Source organism: Drosophila miranda, chromosome XR, assembly GCF_003369915.1.
Source record: "Drosophila miranda strain MSH22 chromosome XR, D.miranda_PacBio2.1, whole genome shotgun sequence".
Lineage (NCBI taxonomy): Eukaryota > Metazoa > Arthropoda > Insecta > Diptera > Drosophilidae > Drosophila > Drosophila miranda.
Window position 1 is genome coordinate 302,403 of NC_046674.1, and position 26,926 is coordinate 329,328.

Genomic DNA, 26,926 nt, shown 5'->3' on the forward strand with positions numbered 1-26,926 from the left:
CTTCTACTCACAGACTGACTCTCTGACTGACTGCCTGACACACTGTGCAAATTATTGCCCCTCCCTCCCCACCCACGCCCCCTTCCGTATGTTGGATGCGTGCGGAATTTATGATTACTTCCGGGTATAATGAAGCCAGCCACGTGCGAGAGGGCCACATCTCTCATCTTTCACTGGACTGTGAGTGTGTGTGTGTGTGTGTGTGTGTGTGTGTGTGTGTGTGTGTGTGTGTTTCTCCTTCGGTCGGTCGCTGGCTGTCTCGTCCAGACGCCGCGTCTAAACAACTAATACGAGTACTCCTCGTGACTGCTGCTGCTGTTGCTGCTGTTGCTGCTGCCACTGGTAGTTCGCTCAAGATCTCTCCACTTCGTTTTGGTCCTGCGTTGCCTTCGTTGAAAAAGTGCAGCAGCACTAGCAGCAGCAGCATCTCCGGTCCATGCACTGCACTTGAGATGCCTTCAGTCTGCTTCAGGCCCGGGCCCTTCTGCTTTTCTTTGGCCCTTTCTCTGACTGCTGCTGCTGCTGCTGCTGCTGCTCCTTCTGCTCCTTCTGCTGCTGCTGACAGCGGAGACAATTTTCAATTAAATAAATGGCTCGTTTTTTATATGCCAAACGCACAATGGGACCAAATGCAGCAGATTGCTGATAAAAAGGAGTGAATTTCAGAGCGATTTTCAGTTGGGACATCGATTGCAAAAGGGCTGTTCCCTTCTATCCTCATGGTGTCCCGGCCCCATTGTTGGGGGTCCCCGTTTCAGTGACCAAAAATTATTATTATTAAATATTTTTGCAGCTGGAATGTTTTTTGTATAAATTCCTTAGCTCCCACTTTTGTTTAAGACTCAATTAAAAATTTTGGGTTTAATTGGGTCTCTGGATGCTGGATGCCTTATGCCTTATGCCTGGTGCCTGATGCCTGGATGGTGGAGCTGCTGCTTGGTTTAAAGTCATGCTTGAGCGAATACAAAATAATTAAAGTGCAGGAGAAGCTGCTCTTTAACCCAAAGTTATGACACACACACACTCGTGCCATTCTTATCACCCCCACACCCACTCCCACTCCTCCCATAGATGGCCAACAGCAACTTACATGAGTTGGCCATTTACCGGGTACCGTTCGTAAGCCGCATAATCTATGAAATCGTGTCTGGAGGAAGAGGAGCAGGAGGGCGAAGAGAAGAGAAGGAGGAAGAGAAGTTGCAGCAGCAGAAGGATCCCTATCCGGCTTAAACCTAAGCGAATGCTCCTGGCCCGTAGCTAAGTTAAAATTATTGTACATTGGCTTAAGCCCTTCGCCGGCCAGTGGGCTCCTCAATTTAATTGGGGAGTACACGGCTATCCTATAGATGAAGGACGCTGTAGTACGGCTATCCTCCACATATTGAGAGATAGAGAGAGAGAGAGAGAAAGACAGAAAGACAGATGGGAGGAAGGCATTCTCCAGTTGAATATATGAAGAGAAAGGCAAGGATAGATGTGGATGAAGGGGGGGACGTCTCTCGTCAGCTGGAACTGAAATGCTTTTAGCGCACTCCATTAAAGCCTCCACTGCATATGCCGTGATTGCTCCTAGTCCAGAGACAGAGACAGAAAAAGAGACTGGGAATGAGATAATGATATATGGATAGCAGCAGCAGCAGCAGCAGCATGCTACACGACTAATGAGCCAAAATGAATTGTTGCCACATCAAAAATCAACGCAGTTTGGGGGCTGTGGCAATATGTAAAGGCCAGAACGAGAATCCAAGTCGAAGATGGAGCACGAAAACGAGACCGAAAACCAGAACGAAAACGAAGACAGAGACGGAGACGGAGACGCAGACGGAGGACGCAGAAGGACGAAAACGACGAAAGTTAATTTCATTAAGGAAATGAAAAAGTCATATATCATTTTTGGCCATCGTCTAACATGTCCATTACAAAAGGCAAACGCCTCCACACACCCCCGTATAATCGGACTCTCCATAGGATTTTCTTGGGGATCTTGAGGGCGGGAAATGCACTGGCCAAAAACTTATATTAAAGTGTTGAAAATAGCGCAAAAAAGCTGTGTAATAAATGTTCCATGCTGTTGGCTTTGACGTCCGGGGCGTCCCAAAATTAAAATGCATAATTCAATGCGATGCCCCAGCCCCGCCCCAGCCACGGGATGGAGGCTAAAGAACCCATCGGCTTAGCCCCGCATTAGCAGCCATTTACATGTGAGTTTCAGAAAAGAAGCCAAAAGAACTTCTCCTCGAATCCGGGAGGAGCTCCCTGAACCACCAACGAGGCCCCAGACCCCAGACCCCAGACCCCAGACCCCGGACCCCGGACCCCGAGCAGATAGAAGCTAAAAGTGTTTCACGTTTCACGGACCATTAAACGCCCCAACTCGGGAGTTCGTCGAGTCATTTTGAGCGACTTATCGCCCGCCGCCTGCCTGCATTGTGCCGCCTGATTGATTTCTTTATGCGTACCATATCGAAGAGTGAGGGGGGGACGTCCTGCCCTTTCCTGCCCTGCCCTCTTTTATGGCGAGTCCTGGCTCTGACAGGGCACCAAAGAATTTTTTAATAAGGCACAAAAGGAATTTTAATATGGGTCTACATACTATGAGTGTGCTGTGTGTATTATTTAAACCTTGTGGGGGGGACAAAACATAAGCAGAAAAATAACCAGTCCAGCATACACAGAGGCACACGTGTGGCGACACTCCGATACCCGTTAAAGTATGCTGTGCAAAAGCGCGTGGATCCTACCGATAATTGTACCTGAAATCGCGGAGTTCAAAGAGCCCAACCGGCATTTGTTTTGTTTATTCTGGTAATAATAATGAGCTAATCGTAACCAGATTTGGAAACCAAATAGAGCGTGATCATTATTATTATATTTGATCTTCAAATGTAAGACCAACAGACGTACGCTTGAGTGTAACCTTCCAGTCTCTTTCATATATACTACACTCTCTCAATGATGGCTGTATTTCAAATTCCAGATTGCCTCTCGATAATTGCCGAGTTTTGAGCTATGGAGGGAGGGAATGCGAAAGCGAATGCTATTCCTATCACCCACAAAAGGCCTTCCACCAATTTCTTCCCCCTCTCTCACTCTCTCCGAGGGGATTCGACTATTCGGCATTTCCTGCATTTATTCAGCGTAATTAACAAAATTCCCAGGTGTATATAGAGGAGCTCCTGCTGCTGCTATGCTGCCGCTGCTGTGGGTTCCGTTTCGAGTTCAAGTTTTTGGGGCATTTAAAATTCTGGCTGCGTAAATCTTTTATTGGCACGCAATACTCCGGCTCTGGCAAAAGGTTCGCCAAAACACAGAGTTGCATAATAAATTATCGATGCGCCGTTAGGAATTTTAAGTGGCGGTCGCTAATCAGCACCAGCCCCAGAGAGAGAGAGAGAAAGAGAGAGAGAGAGGGAGATGAGTGGATGAGTGGTTGAGAGGGAAAGAGAAACATCTAGGCCGGGTGCCGACATCATCCTTTGGCTCATCCCTCATTCCCATCCGGACAGACCCCCACTTGTCGCTTGTCAATAATACCCGCAGACAAATAAATTCTCTGCTTATCGCTCGAGAGAGAAACCCTTTCTGCACTTTCTTTTATGCCATTTCTCCTGCCCCTTACACAAAGTGCACTTGGCGGGCGCCTTTTGTGTGTGTGTGCCCCCAGAAACCCCAGAATCTGTCTCATCTCGTGCTTATCCATTCTTCAGGGTTCAGCTTCTGCTTTAACTCCTGCTTCAGCTTCAGCTTCAGCTTCAGCTTCAGCTGCTGCTCCTTTTGATGTTCTCTTCCTGCTCCTTCTCCTCCTCTTGTTGCTGCTGCTGCTGCTGTTGCTGCTGCTGTTGCTACTGGTCACAGTTTACTGTTGGAAAAAAGGTTGAGTGGAATGGAGGCAGCGAGAGGAGATAAAACTTTGGCACACCTTGGCAGCAGCTGAAGCGACAGCAGCAGCAGCAGCAGCAGCTTCGTCCTAAAGCGGGGCATTTACTTTGAGTTTTCATTACGAGCATTTTTTTTGTTTGCTTTTTCCTTTTACGGTGTCATGGCAGTTTATTGTTTTTATTGTTTGATAATTATCGCAGAGAATGCGAAATGCTTTTACCTTTTCTGCAAATAAAATGGAACAGAATGGAATGGTATGGAATGGCCGCACAAAGGACCATTGTCTGAGAGGAGAATTGTAGGAGCCATCATCATCATTATCATCCAACACCTAAGTAAAACGTTTTTTAATCTCTCTTGTTGTTCTTTGTGGAAATCTCAGACCATTTGCAGGGCAAAGTGAAACAAACACAAATGTCTTCCTATTTCTTGGGGCTGGCTGCCCAATCCAATTTGGGGCATGTGTGCGTCCTCTTGTTGACAGTTAATGAATGTGTCGTTATGCCAATTTCGGGACCAGCGACTGAGGCACGGCCCAATCGTGCCTTTCGAGTGAACTTTCCTTTTGATCTACGAAGTCCCCTGTTGGAGTCCCCCCTGCTCTGGCATGCAAATTCATTTGCTTAAACATGTGTCTCATTCAGTATTTAAATGGCGGTAAAGTTATCTCGATACCCCTCTGGGTTTTTCCTCGTTCTTGATTGATGGCCCAATGGTCTTGTGATGAATATTTGATTGTGTGATTGTGCGATTGTGTGTGGCATATGTGGTAGCCCAAATATAGTTGATATTTGCCACACAGTCTTTGCTAGCAGAGACATTGCTCTCTACCAAATGACATAATTAGCCACAAAAGGCGCAAGGACATGGGATTCTAACTAATTCTTGAGTTATTTTGGCAGTAACAAGGAGACAGACAGGCGGGAAAGCAGGAAGGATGGCATGATGGCTGGTAGGTACGTAGGATGGCAGACAGAGATTGTACGACAGCTTTCAATTTGCGCAAAATGCACTCAAGTTGTCTTGAGTCTTGTCTCAAGACAAGAAATTGGAACAGACTCTGGATACTGAGATTCTTGGGGAGTATAACAGGAGCAGAAGGAGCAGAGCAGACCAGACGACAGCCCATATATTGTCGTATTAGTCCTATTGACTGGCTGTCTCTTTCGACTGTCGACTCTCCAATGGGCGACAGTGTGAATCAGTTTGAATCAGTTTTGTCATTAGACAGCAGCCAATCCGCTCTCTCCCCCCTAGGCAAATATTGTGTTTTAGCTCTGGGCGTTAATTATTTACAATGGGGATGGATCCTTTTACTAATCAGGATATCATGGATTTCAATTTTATTGAGTGCCTGGTCAGGCCAGGCCAGAGACATGTCCATGCCAGAATTATGAATTCATTTGTTGTTAATTTATTGATAATTATTATAGCCTTATAAGCCTTTCTTCGCTCTATCTCCATCTCTGGCTCGTAATGAGTTCTGGCAATTGTGGAGCACGTGCAGGAGGTGCCATAACATTTTTTCCAACTGGCGGAGCCACTCTACCAATTAGCCGCAGATGCAGAGCCGCACAACTGCAATGCTTGCGGCGTTAGTTCGTTTCTTCCTACTTACGTGACACTGGGATTTGGCAGTCGCTTGTACGCTGATTGCCATATGAGCACTAGAGACAGAGATGGAGACAGAGACAGAGACAGAGACAGAGAGAACGAGAACGAGAGCGAAAGAGAAGATGGAGCTGGGAGATAAGCATATCCCGCTTCTTACATCAACTTTTGGCAACTAAAACTGGAAATTAGTTGGGGAAAACTCTCTCTGTAAACCAAATTTAAATTGCACTAATCCAATCTATTCATTTATTTTAACGGCAGGCTTTATAGCCATACCACTAAGATACCCTGTACATATGATGTACAGTTCCTATGATGTCTTCTATGCTGTTAGATCCCCAAAGTATGCAATGGAAAAGCGAAAAGGCCAGGCGTTCAAGGAGCCAAACGGCATTGGTTTTTGTTCAATGCTGTCTATGATAATGCTCCGATTAGAACGTTTTTCTGGAATCCCATAGATATGATCATTATTCAGGATTATGCATTTTTGGTATTTGGTTTTTGGTGTCCTTAAAAATTTGAATGTACTGTTGGGGTGGAAAACGCTTGCCTCTCGAATTGAATACTGCCCTAAGTATCCTTTGAGTAGCGGGTAATTAAAACTACAACAATTGGCAGCCGGGGGGGAATATACAATATATATTCCGCCACATTCTGGCACAATGATATCGCTGGTAGCCTTTTGTTAATATTTATTATTTATGGCGACAATTTGCCAAACGGTTAGTCGCGTCTACCGATAAGAATCGAAACAAAACAGTTGCCATAAAGAGAATCGCGGGATAGGGAGAATGGCAAAAGCATGCCACACACTCCGTAGCACGCTGCGGCAGCAGCACTTGTGACTCGCAGGGCAAGTTTTTGCGACCGATTGGCTGCAACTAGAAGAAGTTCTGGTTGCAAAAAAAACTTAAAACAATTTCACGCCCGTAGATGGCGAGCTGGCGAGACCATAAAAGTGCAGCGACAGCAGCAGCGACAGCAAAGGACAAACTTTAAGAATTCCCTTTTCGCAGGCAGCAGTTTTGCAGCAACATTAAGTGCAGCTGCCGTCCTGCAGTCCCGAGTCCCGAGTCCTGAGTCCTGAGTCCTGAGCCAGGGATAGTCCATGGAGTGTCCCAGAAGCAGTCTCCATCAAACGGGGCAGTGCATAAAAGGCAATAAAATGCAATTATCTCAAACGGCATAACTGTCCCGCTTTTGGCAACGTTTCCCAGGCCCATAAATTGTCAAAGCGGCGGTTGCCAAAAGTACAAAAAAAAAAGGAGAGAAAAACCTGAGCAGGAAAAGCGGACGCCAAGGGAGAGACAGAGTCAGAGAGAGATAGAGATAGTGGAAATCCGACTTTGATCCAATTTGTCTGGCAGTGAATAGGCTGCAGCTTTAATGGGAGGGGGACGGGGGTAGGGTAGGAAAGGGATGACATTTTAAAGCATTCAATGGCTGGTTTAGGGTTTCACCTACCTCATGCGAGACGAGACTCTTTTGCTCCCTTTGGCAATGTTTGCAAATGAGCATGCCGCCATTTTCCACGTTGCACGCTGCACGCTGCACGTTGCACGTTGCACACTTTATTAGTTTTCATACGCGCTAACCGTGCCTCTGCCGCTGCTCTGCCGCCCGCCGTCGGCAAAAGGTACAAAAGTTTGCCCGCGACTACCCCACACACACTCCCATCCTCGCAGAGCCCCGCACATCCCCGCAGAGCCCCGCAAACGATCCCCGTGTTAACCTATGCGCAAGTCAAATGCAAAACATGCAACTTTGGGCCCATGAAACTTTAGCAACAAAAGATGCAAATTTGCGTTGCAGCCAGAACGTGAGGTGGTGGTAGGGGGAGCGGCGGCTTTTCCCGCCAGGGAACTGTTTAACGCTTTAATTTTCCATTCAGATCATTAATGCACATTTCGGCAAACGCCCCACAGAGCCGAACCAAAAGGCTTTTTCTCCTTTGCAAGCCGCAGAGAGTGTCCTGAAATTACAATATTTACATTTACTTTGCGATTTACAAATCGCCAATATACCAATAGATTTACTACATTGAAAATAAACATTTAGATTTCATATTTAAATGAAATTTGTATTCCATAAATGGGCGTTTCCATGGAACAGTCCATCGACACCAAATTATCAAAATTAAATAGAAACTCATTTCCATATACTTTTTTATATGGAAATTTAACCAATTGGCATAATATTTCATTAGCTTTGATCTGAAAACCTATTAAAATCAGCAAAAAAGTTCACTTTTCCGATATTTTTTGGCATTTTTATTGTCATGTTTTCTTTTACTGTTTTCTCCCATAATAAAGATGATTCTTAATAAAAATTGTTCCTCAAAATCTCTCTAAAAAGCCTACTAAGTTGTATTGTAAGGAAATATGAAGCAATGTATGGGAAAATGTGAGGTAATAATTGAAAAAAACATATGGAACGAGGGGGAACGTTGTGAGTTGCTGCGGACAACGCAACTCTACAGTTATACCCGATACTAAGTATCGGTATTGGCTACAAAACTGATCCGATCTGATCCAGATTCAGCAATCTGATAGATATGGTCATTATCTATGATTCTGCGTTTTTAGTTTTCTCGAATCTGCAATATTGTGGATGCAACAGATTTTCGTTCTTTGTGGGGGCGGAAGGGGGTGGGGCGAAATTTTGAGATATACGTTTTATAGTGAGATCTAACAGGAGTGTGGATACCAAATTTGGTTGCTCTGGCTCTTACAGGTTCTGAGATCCTAGAACTCACATTTTGCAATTGGCAAAACCGACCATGAAACCTATGTGTTAGAGAGAGACAGAGCGAGAAAGAATGAAATTGTTTTCTGGATTCTGGCTATAATAACTATACGATTCAATTCAGATTCTGCAGTCTAAAAGATATGGTCATTCTCTACGATTCTGCGTTTTTATCGTTTTATCGTATCTTTAAAAATGTGGATGCCACAGATTTTCGTCTTTTGTGGGGGCGGAAGTGGGCGGGGCGAAGTTTTGAAATATTTTTGTAGCAGTGACATATCACAGAAGTCTGGATCCAAAACATCGTTGCTCTAGCTCTTATAGTCTTTGAGCACTAGGCGCTGAAGGGGACGGACAGACGGACGGACGGACAGACGGACGGACGGACGGACGGACGGACGGACGGACAGACAGACAGGGCTCAATCGACTCGGCTATTGATGCTGATCAAGAATATATATACTCTATGGGGTCAGAAACGATTCCTTCTGGACGTTACACACATCCATTTTCACCACAAATCTAATATACCCCAATACTCATTTTGAGTATCGGGTATAAAAATCGTACGTTCGCCGCAGCCGAACGAAATAATTTGCTATGTGCCTACTCGATAGAAACCCACATTAATCCTCTGTTAAAATAAACTAATCGCTTTTTGCATTTTACTAGACTAAGCCGTAGTCGACTTCTGTTTCGCATACGTTCGCGACGACATGTTTATTGCTATCACTTTTTATTAGGAAAACTGAAACTCGATGAACCCCATCTCTTGTACTAAGCATAGAGGTAAAAAAATGTTATCGAGTTGCAAAAGAAAAGTGGGGAAAATTGTTGTTTTCCATTCTTCGTGTAAGTCAAAAGCGTACGAGCGTACGTTCGCAACCTGCGGAAGTGCCAATATTTGTATTAAGAATTTTGATATATTTTAAAATTAAAGATTGTATTTCTTATTTGAAAATATTTTAAACAACTTTTGAATACATTTATTTACATATGTATGTTTAAGTCAAAGTGAAATCAATTTAATTTCAGTAAACCGAAGTTTAATTTAAATTTAAGTATGTTTCTGTTTCACTCAGAGAGAAGTGCATCCGACATTCGTTGTTTGGCATTCTTGGAATTGCAAGTAGTTATTTTTTGGGAGATCCCGTAGCAAGGCGTGTTGCCCTGGGTGTTGCCTTCGGCTCCCTTATTTTATTTGAGACTCAAAAAACAGGTAGCGCTGCACGCAATGATATGTGGCAGTAGAGAGCGCTTTGGGGATACACACACTGTAGTATTCTTACCATTTATGTACCCCGTGAACCCTGTGTGAACTTTCTGCATCATTTGGCAGCTGTTGAGGCAGCTGCCCCTGGCCCTGCCTCCTGCTTTAGCGCTTGAAATAATCAGAGGAAGTTGTTTATGGAACGCAAAAGCTACACCGAAAGCCAGAGACCAGCGAGGCTAAGGGGCGGCTTGTAATGTTAGTTTTATGAGCACGTGTTGCTATTTTTATGACTTCACCCACGAAAATCCCCCCATAACTCTGCAGCTGCAGGAAGAACAAACAATGTGTGTGTTTTGGGGTAAGGCAAAGCCACAACAAAGTCGTCGTCGCATCGGATGCCAAGACTCATTGGCTCATTCAATTAGAAGAGAGCGGAAGGAAGGCAGAAGGCAGCATCAGCAGAAGTTGCACAAATTTAAACATTCCCACAGACCGCAGACAGAAGGCTAGAGGCTAGAGGCTAGAGGCAGGAAACAGAAGGCAGAAGGCAGACCATAAAGAAATTCACTAATATTTTGATTAGAAGTGCTTGCGGTTAGCCGCTAAATGCACTGAGAAGGGACTACCACTACCACTACCACTACCACTACCACTATCCTTTCCTTTATACTCTCTCTCCAGCCACTCCTTTCTATCCTCTCTCTCACTTTTACCGGGGTCTGCCTTCTATTGCCACTTCTATTTGTGCTATTTGCAATGCAAAATGATTTTATTTGACAGGCAGTGTACGGTGACGGGAGCTGTGTACAGTATCCACCAAATGTGTGCTCATGCAGGGGCTAAAATATAATTTTGTGCTCCTCGTTTTTGATGCTGCCGCTGCCACTGCTGCTGCTGCTGCTGCTGCCGGTACTGTAGACTGGGAGAAGAGAAAAAGCGGAAACGTCTGTGCCACATCCGTTTCCGCCTTGATGGTTAAAACTTCTTTTTCCGGCGCTGGCCAATCAACGCTGCTGCTGCTGCTGTTGCTGCTGTGGCAGCTGTGTGGCCAGGATCACAAACAGTGCCCTAGAACCAGCTGTTGCAGCAGAGGTTTGTCCTGTCTGTTATTGTTGCCTGTTCTTAGCAATGGGTTTAGAGCTTTTCAGATGGTAAACTCTTCTTCTCCTTATTTTTTGACAGCTGCTGCTGCTGCTGTTGCTGTTGCTGTTGCAGGTCCTGCCGGGGCTTAGCCCCTCTGAGACTTTAGAGACTCTGTGTCGAAAGTGTCACAAACAATAACAAGAAGCTCAGAAAACACAAAGGTGGAAACAAAGATTCAACAACGGTAAAAAACAACAAGTAAACGGACAAGGCAGAGTCGGGTTTCTTTTACGGCTACAAAGATTGAATGAGAGCAGAGGATATGGCAGAGTTTTAACGGATTGAAGGCTTCCACCAGCAGCAGCAGCATGAGGCTTCTTTGATTGAGTAATCCTCTGAACGAAAGAGAGCGAGAGCGTGAGCGAGAGCGTGAGCGAGAGAGAGAAATGTACTCTTTCTTTTGGAGCCCATTCTTGATTGAAAGATAGCAGTTGGATGGATCTCTTAATCGGTCTCAGACTCCACTCTCAATTCTGTTGTTTCGCCGACAAAATACTCGTATATTTCGGTACGGCACGACACAACACGGCACTTGCTTTTAAATGCCAGCCAAACAATCAGCATTCGCTCCTCTTCTCTCCGTTCTGTATGTCTCTGTTCTGCTCTCCGTTTTTTGTTTGATCTATCCATTTGCAATTGCATACCGGTTTTCCGTGACGCCATCACCTTCCAACGGATAATGTTTGCTCTACTGTAGGTGGTGTGGTGAGGTGGGGTGGCATGCAACGCCCTGCCATTCGGCCAATTCATAACAATTGCGTTTCCTGCGTCTGTCTGTGTGTCCGTTTCCGTGTCCGTGTCTGTGTGTGCCCCGTGCAACTTGACACTCAAGTGCGCGGCCTGCCAACATATTTGCACTTGAATTGGCAATACGATGAGCGTGGCAGGGAGAGGGAGAGAGCGGCAGCATGGTGCAGTTTATATGGAAATTTTTTACGTTTATCCACCAAAAAATGCATAGTAGAAGGGCCACACAGTATGCATTGTATGAAAATTGCATGCCACTGGAGGAGAAGGCGTTGCATGAGGAGCGGAAGGCTCGGCAGGAGGAGCAACAGGAGCGGCAGAGTAGCCGTTGGAGTTACGGCCCCACAGATGGCAATCAATTTTCCCAGATGCCGAAAGTAATCCCCTTTTTTTGGATTCAGGAACTATTCCGAATTACAGTTTGACGAGAACTGAACGAACGAGAGAGGATAAAACTAGGTTTAAAGTTAACTTTTAAGAGCAGTAGACCCCGCCCGCCTCCCCTCCCTCACCAACTCCCTCTTCCTCCTCCCCCAAAAAACTCTTTTGATGTCTTTTGGGGCAAGCAAGCATCCGGGCTGTGGCTCCCTGGTTCCATCTGTTATCTGGTAGCCATAAGCGTAACCGAAAATAAAATTGTCTGCCAATTGCCGGGGTGAAAAACCGGTGAAACACCGGTGAAAACCTGTGAGGAAATTCGGCAAACGGCAATCGCGTCAAAAGTTGCATATTAGCATTCCAAACGAGCGGCAGTTAGCTGAAAAATTGCTACCGTCTGAATGGCCGGTCGCTCGGTCGTCGCCAAGAAAAGTGCGCCAAATTGGCCAAAGGTGTACAAAAAGTAGAACAAAAAAAAAAACAAAAAGGGTGGGAAAAGGTGTAAAAAATGGTATGTCAATGGCTCCCCCCCTCCGTGGCACACGATTTTGCGGTGGCTGCTGCACAAAAGAAAAGCCACTTAAATGCAGATTACAAAGAAAGGAGTAGCGGAAGAAGGTTTTTCCAGCACGACATTGGCTTTTGCATGCGGTTGCCTGCCCGGCTCTGCTCTGCCTTTTCTGGCACTCTGGATGTGTTTTCTGGGTAGTTCCTGGAACCAGTCTTTGCCTGGGCTGTTTGTTTTTTCGTGGGGCCAACAAATCAAATCGTCAGCTCCAGCAACCAGCTGCGCGCTTAAACTGCCAGACAGTCCTTTAATAGCCACCACATGCGAGGAGGTCGGTCTCTTAAATAATTCCCTAATGCTTGCCGCAGCGCAGCCATTACCAACAGCTACGTACCCCCGAAACCACCGAAACCCCCGAAACCCCTAACGTAAACCTCAACCTGTGTCTTCATCAGGAAGAGTCTACAGCAGCAGCTCCAGCATCAGCAAAGCATCAGCGTCAGCGTTGCATGCAAAATGCAAATGTCGTCGTCGTCGTCGTCGTCGTCGTCGTCGTCGTCGTCGAGCAGGTGAATCACTAAAGCGTGGCACGTAGCAGGGCTGCACAGACATAGACACAGCCACAGACGAGGAAGCAGTAGATGGAAATGGCGATGGAGATGCAGATGCAGATGGCAAAATACAAAACAAAAAAATGTGGAAAGAAAAACGTCACAAAGCGATTCCCGCTGCCATCAACGCATCACGAGCAGCTTCCACCCCGCCACCACCCCTCCCCGCTCACGCCTTATGCAGCCTCTGCTGACGGGTGGGATACATCGTTTGTCGCTGTCGCTGTTGCTGTTGCTGTTGCTGTTGCTGTCTCCGTGGCAGCAGAATGAACACACAATTTGTTAATTCACAAGCCAGAAAAAAAACACAAAATAGGAAAAGGAAAAGGAGACAACTTTCCCTGGCAGCGCTTAAAAGTTTAGCAAATTTACAACTAAAACACACATCGCTCATAATGCAAATGGCGCACGCTCGAAAAATGCAATTGGGTTCCTGCGAAAACTCCCGAATTTAAAAAACGTTGCGCGAATTCCGACATTTAAGGTTTTCCGATGTTTTTCTTTTCATATTTTGAACTGCTGCCCTTCTGCCCTGTTGCAGCATCTGTCTGCTCCAAGCGATGCGCCCCAAATTGTTGCCTCTTTTTTGGACGCGACACTGCGGGAGGGGGTGTGGTGTGATTTCCGTTTATTGTAATTGATTTCCGCTTGAAGCGAAAGTTGATTTCAAACCCTTTGTTCCAACGTCTTTGATTGCAAGGAGGAACTGTTACCGCTGCCGGTTCCCCTGCCCCTGCCCCTGTCCCTGCCCCTGCCCCTACCCCTGCCGCTGCCGCTGCCGGTTGCAATCTCGGCAATTTTATTTGCGCTTTAAACAAAATTCCGGCCATGGCAAAAGTTGCCACAAAGTTATTTCATTAGCTGCAGCCGGATCCTGACACCCAAGGAGAGGTGCTCTCTCTGAGACCGTTAAGGACAGTCCTTTGCAGGGCTGCCCGCGCCTGGCCCAGTGGGTGGTGCGACTCCTTTAAGAAGGATTTTTATTAAACTTCAATGCTTGTTAGCTGTTAGCTTTGCTTGTTGTTGGCCAAGTTTTTTGTTTTGTTGCCCGATGTGGATATTGTTTCTTTCACCTTTTCTTGCACCAGAGTGATATCCAGAGCGTAAGCCATTTAGAGACGGCAACTTTTTTAATTTCCTCTGCTGTTGGTTGTGTCCTTTTGTGTGCAATGCAGTGCAGTGCAGTGCACTATGCACTCTACCCCACCTACCACCTCTCTTTGCCTCCATTTCGCCCTCTATTTTCGTGTTGAGGGCACTGTCTAGCCCTCTCTTACTCGCTGTCGAGTGCCGTGAAGCGGCGTATACTTAATGCGTGTCCTATGAGCGATGACAACAAATGAAATGTCAAGCAACCAAACGAATAGCTGACTGAATGACTGACTGACTGTATAGCCTGTCCTTGAAAACTAAAACACAATTTGTTGCTCGAATACATTCCCCTTACCGAAACATGACCGAACAAACTTTTAATTAAGACATTTGCAGGTCCAGAGAACCTCCGAAATATTAATTTTCCAACAACTACCGCAAACACGCACACACGCTCAAGCGAATGCGAGTCCGAGTGGTGTGTGTGCGTGTGTGAAACTTGGGAAAACAAATTGAAACTCAAATAAATGTCTGGTCGAATGCAAAGTGCAATGCCAGAGACGTAAACAAATGCTGAATTGCTACTAAAAAAGATCGAGCAGGAGGATAGGAGGATAAAGGACGAGCAGGAGAATGAAGGAGGAACAGAAGGGGCAGAAGGGACAGAAAGAGCAGGTAAAGCAGGAGGATTGAGTGCATGCTAATTGTTAGTTTTAAATATTGAAAATGGCTTAGATGAAGTTTTTGCTCTCTCCACTTGTTTCTCTACCTTTTGGCCATTAGAACCAATTTGTTGATGTCAGTCTCAAAATGATGTGAGCGGAAAACAAAAGAAATTTTTCTGGAAAAAGGAAAAATGACAAAAATTAAACTTTAAGCTGCTATCAAGATGAAAAATGTTGAATATTGATTCAAGTCCGAAAATACCATATCCATATCCATATCCATATCCATATCCATATCCGTGCTCGGGCATCGGACATCCAGCAGAGTTGCTCGCTGTCTATCTCGCTATCTCTCTATTCCAGTGTCGCTCTCTCTCCCTCTCTCTCTTCCAGTGGCTTAACAGATGTGCACCTTCTCCCTTCCAGAATGGCTTCCCTTTATTCTCTCCTTCTCCTCTCCCAGTTTGACTTCTCAAATGTTCGCCCCATATCTCTCTCAGCGTTACTTAGCAGATGGTACCTAGCTCTCTAGGCTCTGAGGCTTAGCAGCTGCTGTCTTTTTGTCCGTCTCTCTCTTACAGTCCTTTATTAAGTACGATTCTCATGAATGAATGAAGATTACAAATGATTGTTAGAAGAATTTCTATATAGAGTGACATAGACGATTCTTCCTATCTCTTTAGCCGAAAATACGATCTCCCACGCTGTAGCAGAGCCAGCGATGTTGCTTCAGGCCTGCATGAGCAGCGGCAGCGACATCCTTCTGGTTGCGTCGAAAATTCTGGTAGTCGATGAGCTGCTTGGAGTCCAGTGGTCCCCAATCGGAGTGGGGCTTGGCCGAGTTGCTGATGCGCCACTTGAGGGAGCCCTTTGGCTGCTTGTAATTTGCATGCCAGGCCCAATAGAACAGTTGGCCAATGATGAAGGCCGAAATGCTCCAGCCAAAGACTGCAATGAGGAGAGGAATGTAGGTGGGAGGAGGGAGGAGGGAGGAGGAGAGGGAGAGCAGCTCTTACCACGATACGGCAGGGGAAACTCCTGTCCATTATAACTCAAGGGACGCATTGTGAACAGCGTGTAGAACAGGATGACAGTCATTACCAAAGGCGTGACAATGGACCAGCAGATGCGATAGTATTTCGAGGTCTTGATGTTCAACATGTACTCGGCATCCTGGCAGAGGCGTTTGGTTCCTAAAATGTAATACAAAAGTCAGCTGGATGTCGGTCAGAAGAAGGACACACCATAGATCCACCCACCGTAGATCCAACCCACGGTCACAAGCTCAAAGATAGCCGACACCAAGGACACAAAGGTCACGCCATGAAAGTCCAATAAGGTTATGATATGCTGACCCCCGGGAGTGATGTAAATGAGACCCACGATGAAGCCAACCAGCGAGAGGCCGACGACAATCAGCCAAAGCCTGGCGTTCACAAACCGATCCTTCAGAACGGTCATAATGCAGCTGACCATGCCCACATTGCTGCCCACGCCCAGCATGAAAAGCATGCCGAAGAAGAGCAGCGAGAAGATCTGCGGCATCATCTTGAACTTAGCAATTGCCTCCGGATACGAGATGAAGGCGAGGCCAGGTCCCGCCTTGACCACACTGCCAATGTCCTTGGTCCCCGATTCGTAGGCAAGGTTGCCCAGGATCCCGAATATAATCACGCCTGAGAGGAGGGACGTGAAGGTGTCCAATGTGGTCACGATATTCGCGTCCCTGTAGACATTATGCCCGAAGCGATTGTACGAGGAGTACATGATGATCACCCCGAAGCAGACGGCCAGCGAAAAGAACACCTGAGTGACAGCATTGTACCACACCTCCGGCTCCAGCAGCTTGTCCCACTGCGGCGTCAGGAAGTACATGACTCCGTCGTAGGCCCCCGGCAGAGTGAGCGAGCGCACGAGCAGGATGAACATTACGGCGTAGGGGAACAGAGCCAGGACATACGATGCCTTGCCAGAGCTCTTCACGCCCCGTATGATTATCAACGTGACCGTCAGCCAGGAGAGAGCCAGCATCAGGGCCAGGCTGCCGCTGGGATAGCCAATGCCCTGCTCGGACAGCGATTGCGTCTCGTTCAGAACAATGCGCTGCAGGTAGAGCTGCGAGGAGGAGCTAAAGTTCCTCGAGAGCTGTCCGACGGGCGACTGGTGTCCATCGCTGGCGGCACTCACACACCCATCGCCCCATTCCGGACGGCAGTAGCTCCATGGCAGCACCGCCGAGAAGGAGTCAAAGAAGTAGCGCAACGTCAGAGCCATTACCGAGGCATAGTATGTGGCCAAAACGCCCAAAGCCAAGAGCTGAGCATAGCCCACACCTGCAAAACAAAGTGCGAAGAAGTGTCATCAATCAATGTTCCATGGGTGAATTCCATGCCGGAAGGCGAAGGGGAGGGTTAGAGGCTTACCCCTCATGAGGGGTGCAAAGTCAAAGACCTGCACAATGCCGCGACTGGAGAACTGCCCCAGCAGCATTTCCATGTAGTAAATGGGTTTGCCCACCACAAACAGAACCGTCAGATAGGGAACCAGGAAGGCGCCGCCCCCATTCTCGAGGGCCGTGAACGGAAAGCGCCAGACATTGCCCAGGCCCACGCTTAAAGCGATGCAGGACATAAGGAACTCCATGGAGCTGCCCCAATTGTCGCGTGACCCCAAGTCCAGTTCGAGATCCGGCTGCAGGGTCTCCATCTCCTCAGACGATGCCAATGCTAATGCCTTGGGCAGCATCGATGGCTTCAGCGGCCCTCGCTCGCCGCTCTGTAGGGGTTAGGGTGAGAGGAGGATACGATCAAAAATTGGGATTGGGGATAAACATCGGATTTTGGTATTCTGCTAACCGTGCTGGACTCCAGCTTGGGAACAGGGTTGCTGCTCGATGATGGGGTCTTCGCCTTCAAATCTCTCATCGTAATGCGTTACTAGGGTGGAGAAATGCGAAGAAATACACAAAACAATACATTAAGATCAAATAAATAAAACAGCGACAGCGACATTCGCAGACACTTCTCGAATTCAGAATTGGCGTCAGGCCTGGCCCCGCGCTCCAAATTGTTTGAATTGAAAACTGGCACAGGCACCAGCCAGCAATCCAGCTGATGCAATCATATAATATGATTTCAGCATGGAACAGCGATTTATCCACAATTGAAAGCCAATGCCTTCCCTTTCTCTTACCCACCAACCGATGCGGTGCGGAGCGGCACACTAACCTTTCAAGTATTTCTTGACTTGTATTAGATATACAGAGCTTATCAATTTGCACCATGGACACAAAGTGCACAAATAGTATTAGAACAACGTTCAACGGCACTAAGAGCTCACACTTCCAACAACTGAGTTGTGGGAGTATGTATGTATTGAGAAAGGAGTACTGTATTCCTCTCTCTCGTATTCACAAAACTCAAACACTGCACCCGATCAAGAACCGTTCTTCGCGCGCATTCCCTTTTGGGCTCGCGTTTATCTAAATTTCTTTGCTATTCCTCTTTGGGAGCTATGGCTTGGGCTCAGGCTCTGGCTTATCTACTCTTTGGAATTCTAGATGTCACTATTCCCCACATTGATTTCTTTATCGCGGCAACGATCGGAGTCATCTGAACAGTATCAAGGAACGCTACTCCGCTTTTATTGCGGGCTCGGTGTCTGTCTGTCTGTCTTCTTCTCACTCTAAACTGTGGCCGTTGGCGCTCAAGTTGCGCTCAAAAGTGAGAGAAGCGGGAAAGAGCGTCTGGGGGAAGAGAGCGTTGTTGGGAGGCGAGCAACAATTTAATTGATTGAAAGCCCAAACCAAAGCGGATTTCGGCGGTCCGACCTCAGTTCTTGGATTCCTTTTTACTTATGATTTCTAAATTAAACATCACTTTTGGCAATGTTTCGGTTTTGAATGGAAATTATTAGACGGACAAATTTATTATGGCGATAATTGTCCACAAACATAGTTCAAGGCCATTAAATGAACAAACAAATTGAACCTTGCAAAAATGCAATGGAGTCAAATTATATGATAATTCGGTCAAAATTAATAGTGAATTGTTAGGTTTTTTTCCTTTGCAATTCATTTTAGCAACTGCCCCAAAAGTAGGCAATGGATTCTCATACAAAAATGCGCTTCGTTACCAGAACTTAATTCGAGTATGTTGCCTGCTTTTGGGCGTTCAGTTTAAGTCAGCCACCTGTTTACACAACAAAACTACTTTGAACTCTCATAGGAAGATATTTCCTCTCACCTAATTTTATTATTTCACTAATTTTAATATAGACACAAAAATCGAGCGAAAATCCAAACATACATCTCAGTATTACAAACACTTCGGAAAATATGTTGCATACCTTTGGGCTGAAGTTAAAGGTTGGCTGTTACAGGAGACATCCATCTGCTCGGTGTGAAGTGATGTAGCAGACACCCTTTTATTTGCTGTTTCGGAATACGTTGCGACTGTTAATTAATTCAAAAAACCATTTACTTAGATGCTCTCCTATAGAGATTAATCAGTCTTCCAGTGGGGCACTCCGAGAAGCATGAATAGTTTGTCTTATCAAACGCCAGGAACTTTTATTTATGACCATCCGTTGCCGTGTGCTGTTCACTAAGTAAAAAAAAACTGTAAGATTTATGGAGATAAGCCCGCAAATGAGAAGGCTTGCTTATCAAACATGACATCCAACCAGACTGCAAGATAACCTTGTGAGCAATGACGACAGTTTACGGCTCTGTTTTTTTTCTGCGCCAACATATGCAGATGTTGGAAAATCAGCCTAATACAAAAGATCTCACACCTCAGTGGACCCCCAACGAGAGCGAGAGTGGGACAGGTCAATGGACTCGCACTCGGAATCGGATTCGGCTGTTTAGGCTCTGCTATGCTCTGCGCTGCTCTGCGGTTGCTGCCTAAACCACTTATTGGTACATCATTTTCTGTGCTTTATTTCTTGCTTGCCACAAAAAAAAACCACAAAACGCACTACAATCGAGTGGCAGGCCAATCGGAGAACTTGTCTTGGCCAAACGTCGCAGATTTGCGCTAATAGTTCATGTCAACTATCCATCAGGCACACACAGCACATAACAAGCTAATGGAAAATTTCAACAAGCCGGCAGTACACACGAAATATGAGAGATTCTGAGCAATATAAGCCCCGCCGCCACATAATGACAGAAAGACGAACAGACAAACAGACAGACAGAAAGTTGCAAGAAATACAAAGAAATACAAGATGTGTCATTCTATGCCATCGGCGCCGCAAGGCGAAACACCCAGACATTTGCATCGAGACGGGGTGTGGGGTTACAAGTATCCGAGGGTATACACAAAATGAAATTTGTTGTCTGAAATATATTTAAAGATAAGCCAATATGGAAGATAAGCCCTGCTTCAGATGGCTACAGAACGCTACCAAATCTCGCAATCTGTTAATGGATTCTAAATTCTAAATCAAACATGAACATAGCGGAGCTATCGCTATAGCATTTCCTATTCAGGTTTTCCCTTTGCAATCTGTTTGAATTACAATGATTCTTCAAAAATTTTAACGATCAGAGCAGTCATTGTCTGGGTTTTTGGCCATTTTCAATGCCAGAGATATAGTCGTACACCTCAACACTCATGTGATCGATATGGTATGACTGCCTGACTATTAAATCTTCATTTTCTGGCTATTATTAGTACGCGCCGTTCCCTAATTCGATTCTCAAGTGCCGCCCAATCGATTGCTGCTGCTGCTGCTCTGATTTGACAAACGTCGTCCCGTTCATGGCTGATAAGGCAATAAGTAAATAAAAAAACAAATATACCGAAACTGAAGAAGCGGTACTCGAAATCAAGTGGAATTTCCCCCCATAATCTAGGATTTGAGACACCCACAAAACAATGATATCGAGGCCACTGTGCGCGGGACTCGTGCGAACTATTCTCCACGAATGTTTTCAAACCTGTCGTTGTCGCCTGGAAAACTCGTTTCCAGAGATGTGTATGTTCCGTTCCTTGTTGTTGGACAACTGGATAAGTTGAGGCAAGGTGGAATAAGTTAGGTTACGGGTACGGGTACGGGTACGGGTACGGGTACGGGTACGGGTACGGGTACGGGTACGGTTAAGAGTAAGACATGTATGTTTAATAGAATATCAAAGCTGCTGCTGCTGCTGTTGCTGCAGGGCTAGTGGCTGATCAAATGATATGAAATGTTTGCACAAGATTCAAGAACCTTGCCTATGAATGAATTAACATAATTACACACGGACTGGGACTGGGACTGGGACGACTGCTATGTCCGTCAATGGATTTGCATAAATAAAATTCAATGCAAATAATGATAGTAACAATATCTAAACAAATAATTGACAAGACGACAACGGTGGCTGCTCCTAAGACAAAGAAAGGAAAGGCTGACCAAAGGCACGACGATAAGGCGACGCGAGAGTCCCCCTCCACCATCACCCTCTTCGAAAGAGAGAGAGAGAGAGAGAGAGAGAGAGAGAGAGAGGCTGAGAGAGAGGCTGAGAGCAGCAGAGAGCGGAGCGAGTCATATGCTATCTATATAAATTGGCTCCAGAGGCAGACCCAATCAGTCGCACAGCGAACCAGAGCAGACCCGGATCACAGATCCACAGTTCCACAGAACTACAAGATCCACAGATCGTTTGCTGTCGTCACAAGTTCGTTTTTGAGGGTGGCCAAAAATAAAACCAAAGTCATCGACGCGACGGCAAAAACAACAGCCAAACAAAATAGAAAATTAGTTTTCCATTTTGGCATTTCTATTTTTCTTCGTGTGTTGCGTGTTGCGTGTAGCGTGTGCAGTGTGTCCCGAAGCCAAACACACACATCTTTCATGTCTTGCCAAAATCCACGCAGCGTTCAAGCCATCATCGCGTACGACCAGGGGCAATGTCATCAGCACTTTAACAGCAGCCAGCGGAGATAAAAAATAACCAATCCTACTATATACATATTTGGTATATATAGTATTGCAAATTTTAGGAATTAATAATAATAACGTCGCCAACGAGCCGAGAGCATAGCAGAACGTCATTTGAAGTGAAAACCGAGGAGGAAAAATTGATTTCGTTAGCCATCCGCAGAGCACAGCACAGTCACAGCCACAGCACAGCTCCTGCTCCTCCGCATGGGTAAAGTTATGAGAGTGAATTTGTTGTCACCACCGCCCGCCCGACACAACAGCCCCAACTGCCACTCCCCCGTGCAGAAAGAGCAGCAGAAACAATCGAAATTGAAAACAAAAACAAAAATCGAAATTTATTTTATGTTCAACAATTTGTGCAAGCCAAAAACTTTAACGGATTATCATTTATTGACACTAAAACAACAAAACAAGGCGGAAAGTGAGTAAAAAAAAGAAGAAGAAAACGCAGTGATCGTAAAGAGCAAAACCAAATATAAACCTATATCAGTAGAATACATATATGTATATAACCCATATCGAAATCTATAAAGCATTCAATACCTTATTATTTTTGAGATCAAGGCAGGACTAGTGCCAAGGATAAGCGTAACAAAAAGGTGAGTAATTCAACCGAATAAAACGCAGTTACATGAAAAGTTCAATGAATAAAGTGGCGGAAAGAAACTTTCAACAGACTGAAGAAATTTTCTTAGAATTGACTCCCACCATTATACGGGAAAAGCTATCAAAATTAATGACTGGTTTCATGTTTGGGCCCAATAAAACGATCAATTACACCCTTAATAACCCTCTCCCATACCTTCTCCCCACCCATACGATAGGGAGGGCCCACGCCCACATCACAACCGACGACCGACGACCGACGGACGACGACAGACGGCAGACAACAATCAAGTGATATGCATTTTAAGCAGCACTTTAATAAACATGTTAATTACAACAAACTGTATAATTACCGCATTTGTGGCGATAATCAAACACACAAAAAAACACTAAAAACAACGGAATATTATCCAGATGATTATCCAGTCGAAGATGTGTGAATTTTGTATTTTGGTTTTGCATTGTGTTGTGAGCATTAAAAAAGGCAAAAACTATTTCCTCAAAGCCCCCGGAATAACCTTGACCCCATTTTTCGGGGGAATGATTCATCTACGGAATCGGCTTCTTATCAGGTGACTTCCTAATAGTAACAGGCCTTATTAATGTCTACGCATGAGGTATCAGCATCAAGCATTAGGCATCACTTAATATTGAAATATGTTCAGCTCGATTCAAGTTTTTCTGCGTATGTTTTTTGGCTGCTTTTTTAATTCATACATGTATTGACCTAGTCTCAAAAGATTTGATTACGATTCGTATATGTAGTTTGTGGCTTAATGAATATTCAGTGACGAAAAATTCGCCGGTCATCTAACCCGGGGCTAGAGATAAAGAGCGAGTGTGGTTCAAGTAGATTCCAATTCCAGTACACTGTTTCCCAGTACCTAGATATCATTCCGCACCCACCCCCACACATGACCTGGCAACTCGTCTCAATTATTGTTGAAGATATGTCTCTTTAGTGGGATAGATCGCTAAATTTATTCCAGCTTTTATTGTTATTATTATTATTCGCACACACACGTACAATATAAGAGCTGATAAGTTTAGCACGACACAAGATTTGGTCAATGGCTCAAAGACAGACAGAGCCCTCGGAGAGAAGCCCAGAGACCTCACAGAGACCTCTGAGACGAGGCCCAGACTCAGTTGCGATTTGGACACGCGACGTTTTGGATAGGTTTTTCGTGTCGCGGCTACATTTGATCAGTTAAAGATCAGTTTACTTAACGATATACATATCTACAGAGTAATTGAATTCTATAAATTGTCTCCTTGTTAGCGAAAGTGTTCGCTTGGAATTATACAAAAATGTGGCTAATTGTAAAGTTCAAACAGAAGTGAATTACAAAAAATAGAAGAGACAGAAAGACGTATCCATAAATTGAGATAATTGGGAGCTAAGAGCAAAGGTGAGCATTCTCCCTGGAAAGGGGGTTTCGATTGGGGTTCTGTGGCAGTGATTGTGATTGCATTTTGTTTATTGTTATTAACAAATAAACCCGAAGGAGAGATAATTTTCATTACTTTTTCGAGCCAATCGCAAGGCAAGTGACACAAAAATGAACAGACAGACAATGGATGGACCTCGGTTGCAATTGAATCGAAATTGATTTTTCGCTGGTCGCCGCGTAGCTCAATTAATCAGAAATCTTTGACGCGAGCTTCTGCGACGTGCCGCTCCAGATATTTCCATTATAATTCAATTCAACGTTTTCTGTATGTTTTGTTTTGTTTTCTTCGTGCGATGGAAAAACGGCACGATGTTGTTGTTCTCTTGGCACATTTTGTGCAGATAATTACAAGATTGAGATACAGAAATTAAGTAATTAATCGAACACTCTCCCACAGCAGGTTTTCCTTTTCTAAAATGGTTGGTGTTACGGCGAATCCCTCGCAGGCAGGTCAACTGTCCTCGGACAAGAATCCTATGATCAAGTACATGCTGAAGACCAGGGAGAATCATGCCAAGGAGCAGGATGAGGACTACTCGCATGTCTTTCGCCGAAAGACCCGATTCGAGATGTTCCGCCTATCAGCCATTGCCATGGCCATTGAGTTTGCGTATGCGGCCGAGACTAGCTTCGTGTCCCCCATTCTGCTTTCGATCGGCGTCGATCATAAGGTCATGACCATGGCCTGGGGACTATCGCCACTGATTGGCTTCTTTGTGTCGCCGCTCCTGGGCAGCATCAGTGATCGTTGTAAGCTGCGATGGGGACGACGTCGTCCTATCATTTCCATACTATCCTTTGGCATCTTTTGCGGCCTCATCCTGGTGCCCTACGGCAAAGATCTGGGCGTGCTGCTTGGCGATGTGGGCTACAATTACACGGAGGCGGCCGTCACTAACATCACCAATTTCGTCAGCGAAGGATCTGTGGCGGCATTGGTTGCCGCCTCAGCGGAGGCAACCGGACCGTCCGTTTCCGACTATAAGTACGCCGTAATCCTCACTATTCTGGGCATGGTGATGCTGGACTTTGATGCGGACACCTGCCAAACACCGGCCCGCACCTACCTGCTGGACATGTGTGTGCCCGAGGAGCAGCCCAAGGCAATGACAATGTTTGCGCTCTTTGCCGGCCTTGGGGGCACCATCGGCTATGCCATCGGGGGCGTTGACTGGGAGATGACGCACATTGGCAGCTTCCTGGGCGGAAATATACCCACGGTCTTTGGCCTGGTCACCATAATCTTTGTGATATGCTACATCATTACGGTGACCACGTTCCGGGAGATTCCTCTGCCGCTGATGGAGCAGGATGAACTGCTGCGCCCCATGACCGATGCGGCTATCAAGAAGGAGCTGAAGAAGAACAACAATGCCGTCTACTACATCCAGGAGACAACGCAGCTGGAGCTAAAAATGATCGTGGATGATGCCAAACGTGCCGAGGCACTCAAGGGTAGCTATCAGAATGGATACTCCCCCGCGCTGGAGAAGAACACAAGAGACCTGGAGGGACAGTCGGTTGCTGAGGCTCCTGTGTCGCTAAGTGCCTATCTCAAGAGTATATTCGTTATGCCGTACTCGATGAGAATGCTGGCTCTGACCAATCTTCTGTGCTGGATGGGCCACGTCACCTATTGCCTCTACTTCACCGACTTCGTAGGCGAAGCTGTGTTCAATGGGGATCCGACGGCGCCACCAACCTCCGAGGCGTACCTTCGCTATGAGGCCGGTGTCCGATTTGGCTGCTGGGGCATGTCCATCTATGCCTTCTCCTGTTCGATATACTCGTTGTCCGTAACGAAGCTAATGAAGTGGTTTGGGTAAGCCTTCCCCCTTAATTTGATATCTGGAACAAACTTATAAACTACCTTCTTTCAGCACCAAAGCTGTGTACATCAGCGGCATGATCTACTATGCCATTGGAATGCTCATCCTGGGTCTCTGGCCCACCAAATGGGGTGTGCTGGTGTTTAGCACAGCTGCCGGCATACTCTATGGAACCATCTTTACGGTTCCCTTTATTTTGGTGGCCAGATATCATGCCAAGAACTGCGTAAGTACAATGATTCTGAATATAGAGCTTTAGCGCTGTAGAGCAACTCTTTGATGTACCGCTTTCTCCCTCAGTTTCGTGTGCGGAATGGAGAGACTCTGCCGCTGAAACAGGCCCGTGGTCTGGGTACCGATGTCGCCATTATTAGCAGCGTTGTGTTCATTGCACAATTGATTGTCTCGGTCTCTGTGGGGCCGCTTGTCTCCTGGATGGGGACGACCTGTGCCGTGCTCTATGCATCGACTGTTATGGCCTTTTTAGCGTCTATTGCGGCCATGTTTGTGCTGTATGTCTAGACTCTAGAGGGAGGTTGTACTGTCCATAAGGTAGATTTAGTCTACATGTATTTTACAGGTCTATATGTATCTTTGACGTTTTTTTATCTTTGCCGACCTTCTGGCAGTATCAGCGACGGCGATCCTTGTGTTGTGGCATACTTTTAGGCTGTACTTGTATGTATTTTATTATAACTGTGTTTTTTTTTGCATGTTTAATCATTTTTGAATACATATAAAATTATGTAAAATGTCCCCTTGGCCACTTTCTTCAGCAATGGAAAGCCATTTCTCTGAGTCAAACAATAATCCGAGAGAAGCTGAGAATCTGTACAGCGGATATTAGTTTTTATGCTCGTGCATGGCATTCAAATGCAACTTTTAATTTCCTCAAGTGCAATTTTTTCCATCCAAGATGCTGCCAATTTCCTTAGCAGCTCTGCACATGCGACATGCCCCTGCCACTCAGCAAACCGGCCCCCAGTTAACACCCAGAAATCGCCCAGTCGACTCCTTTGGCATTCTTGTAAGTGTCAGAGACACATTTCCGTTGTCGCCTTCCAGTGATAAATAGCATTTAATAATTTTACTCACGCCCCAGCCTCCAGCGCACATTTCCACAGGTTTCAGGACGAAAAAAGCAATTAAATGTGTACTACTTTCGCAGGACTAAGGATAAGGTATAAAATAAACTGAGGCATAAAGAAACGGGCAGCAAAAAATATCAACAATAATTGGAGAATAAGTAAAAAGTATATGGCCCATCGCGTTGACGGGGGAGCGAGCATAAGTTATGGCTGAAGTCGTAAAAGTGCTAGAAGTTGGCTTAATAAAAGTAAAGGAAAGACAAGAGAGCACAACCCACCACCCACCACACACACACACACACACACACACACACACACACACACACAGGCACACAAACACATACTAATAGGAATTGCAATACAAAAGACATGAAAACAGAAGAAATGGGCGACAAAAAGCGAAATTCTCATCAAATTG

General features: G+C 45.7%; 2 protein-coding genes across 3 annotated transcripts; one reads left to right on the plus strand and one right to left on the minus strand.

Moving 5' to 3' along the window:
* Positions 1–15,164: 15,164 nt before the first annotated feature.
* Positions 15,165–18,225, minus strand: LOC108153149 (sodium-dependent nutrient amino acid transporter 1). Its single transcript, XM_017282951.2, has 6 exons — positions 17,823–18,225; positions 17,451–17,531; positions 17,019–17,370; positions 15,855–16,928; positions 15,612–15,788; positions 15,165–15,543 (listed from the first exon to the last, which is right to left on the minus strand). Exons 2-6 carry the CDS (start codon positions 17,517–17,519, stop codon positions 15,275–15,277), a joined length of 1,941 nt encoding a protein of 646 aa, XP_017138440.1. The 5' UTR covers positions 17,520–17,531; positions 17,823–18,225; the 3' UTR covers positions 15,165–15,274.
* Positions 18,226–21,182: 2,957 nt separating this feature from the next.
* Positions 21,183–26,133, plus strand: LOC108153105 (proton-associated sugar transporter A). 2 transcript variants are annotated; one of them, XM_017282890.2, is made up of 4 exons: positions 21,183–22,130; positions 23,989–25,413; positions 25,472–25,646; positions 25,721–26,133. In XM_017282890.2, exons 2-4 carry the CDS (start codon positions 24,008–24,010, stop codon positions 25,940–25,942), a joined length of 1,803 nt encoding a protein of 600 aa, XP_017138379.1. In that variant the 5' UTR covers positions 21,183–22,130; positions 23,989–24,007; the 3' UTR covers positions 25,943–26,133. The 2 variants fall into 2 exon arrangements, with proteins under 2 accessions (XP_017138379.1, XP_017138380.1); XM_017282891.2 differs by having other exon boundaries at positions 23,992–25,413.
* The last annotated feature ends 793 nt before the right edge of the window (positions 26,134–26,926 follow it).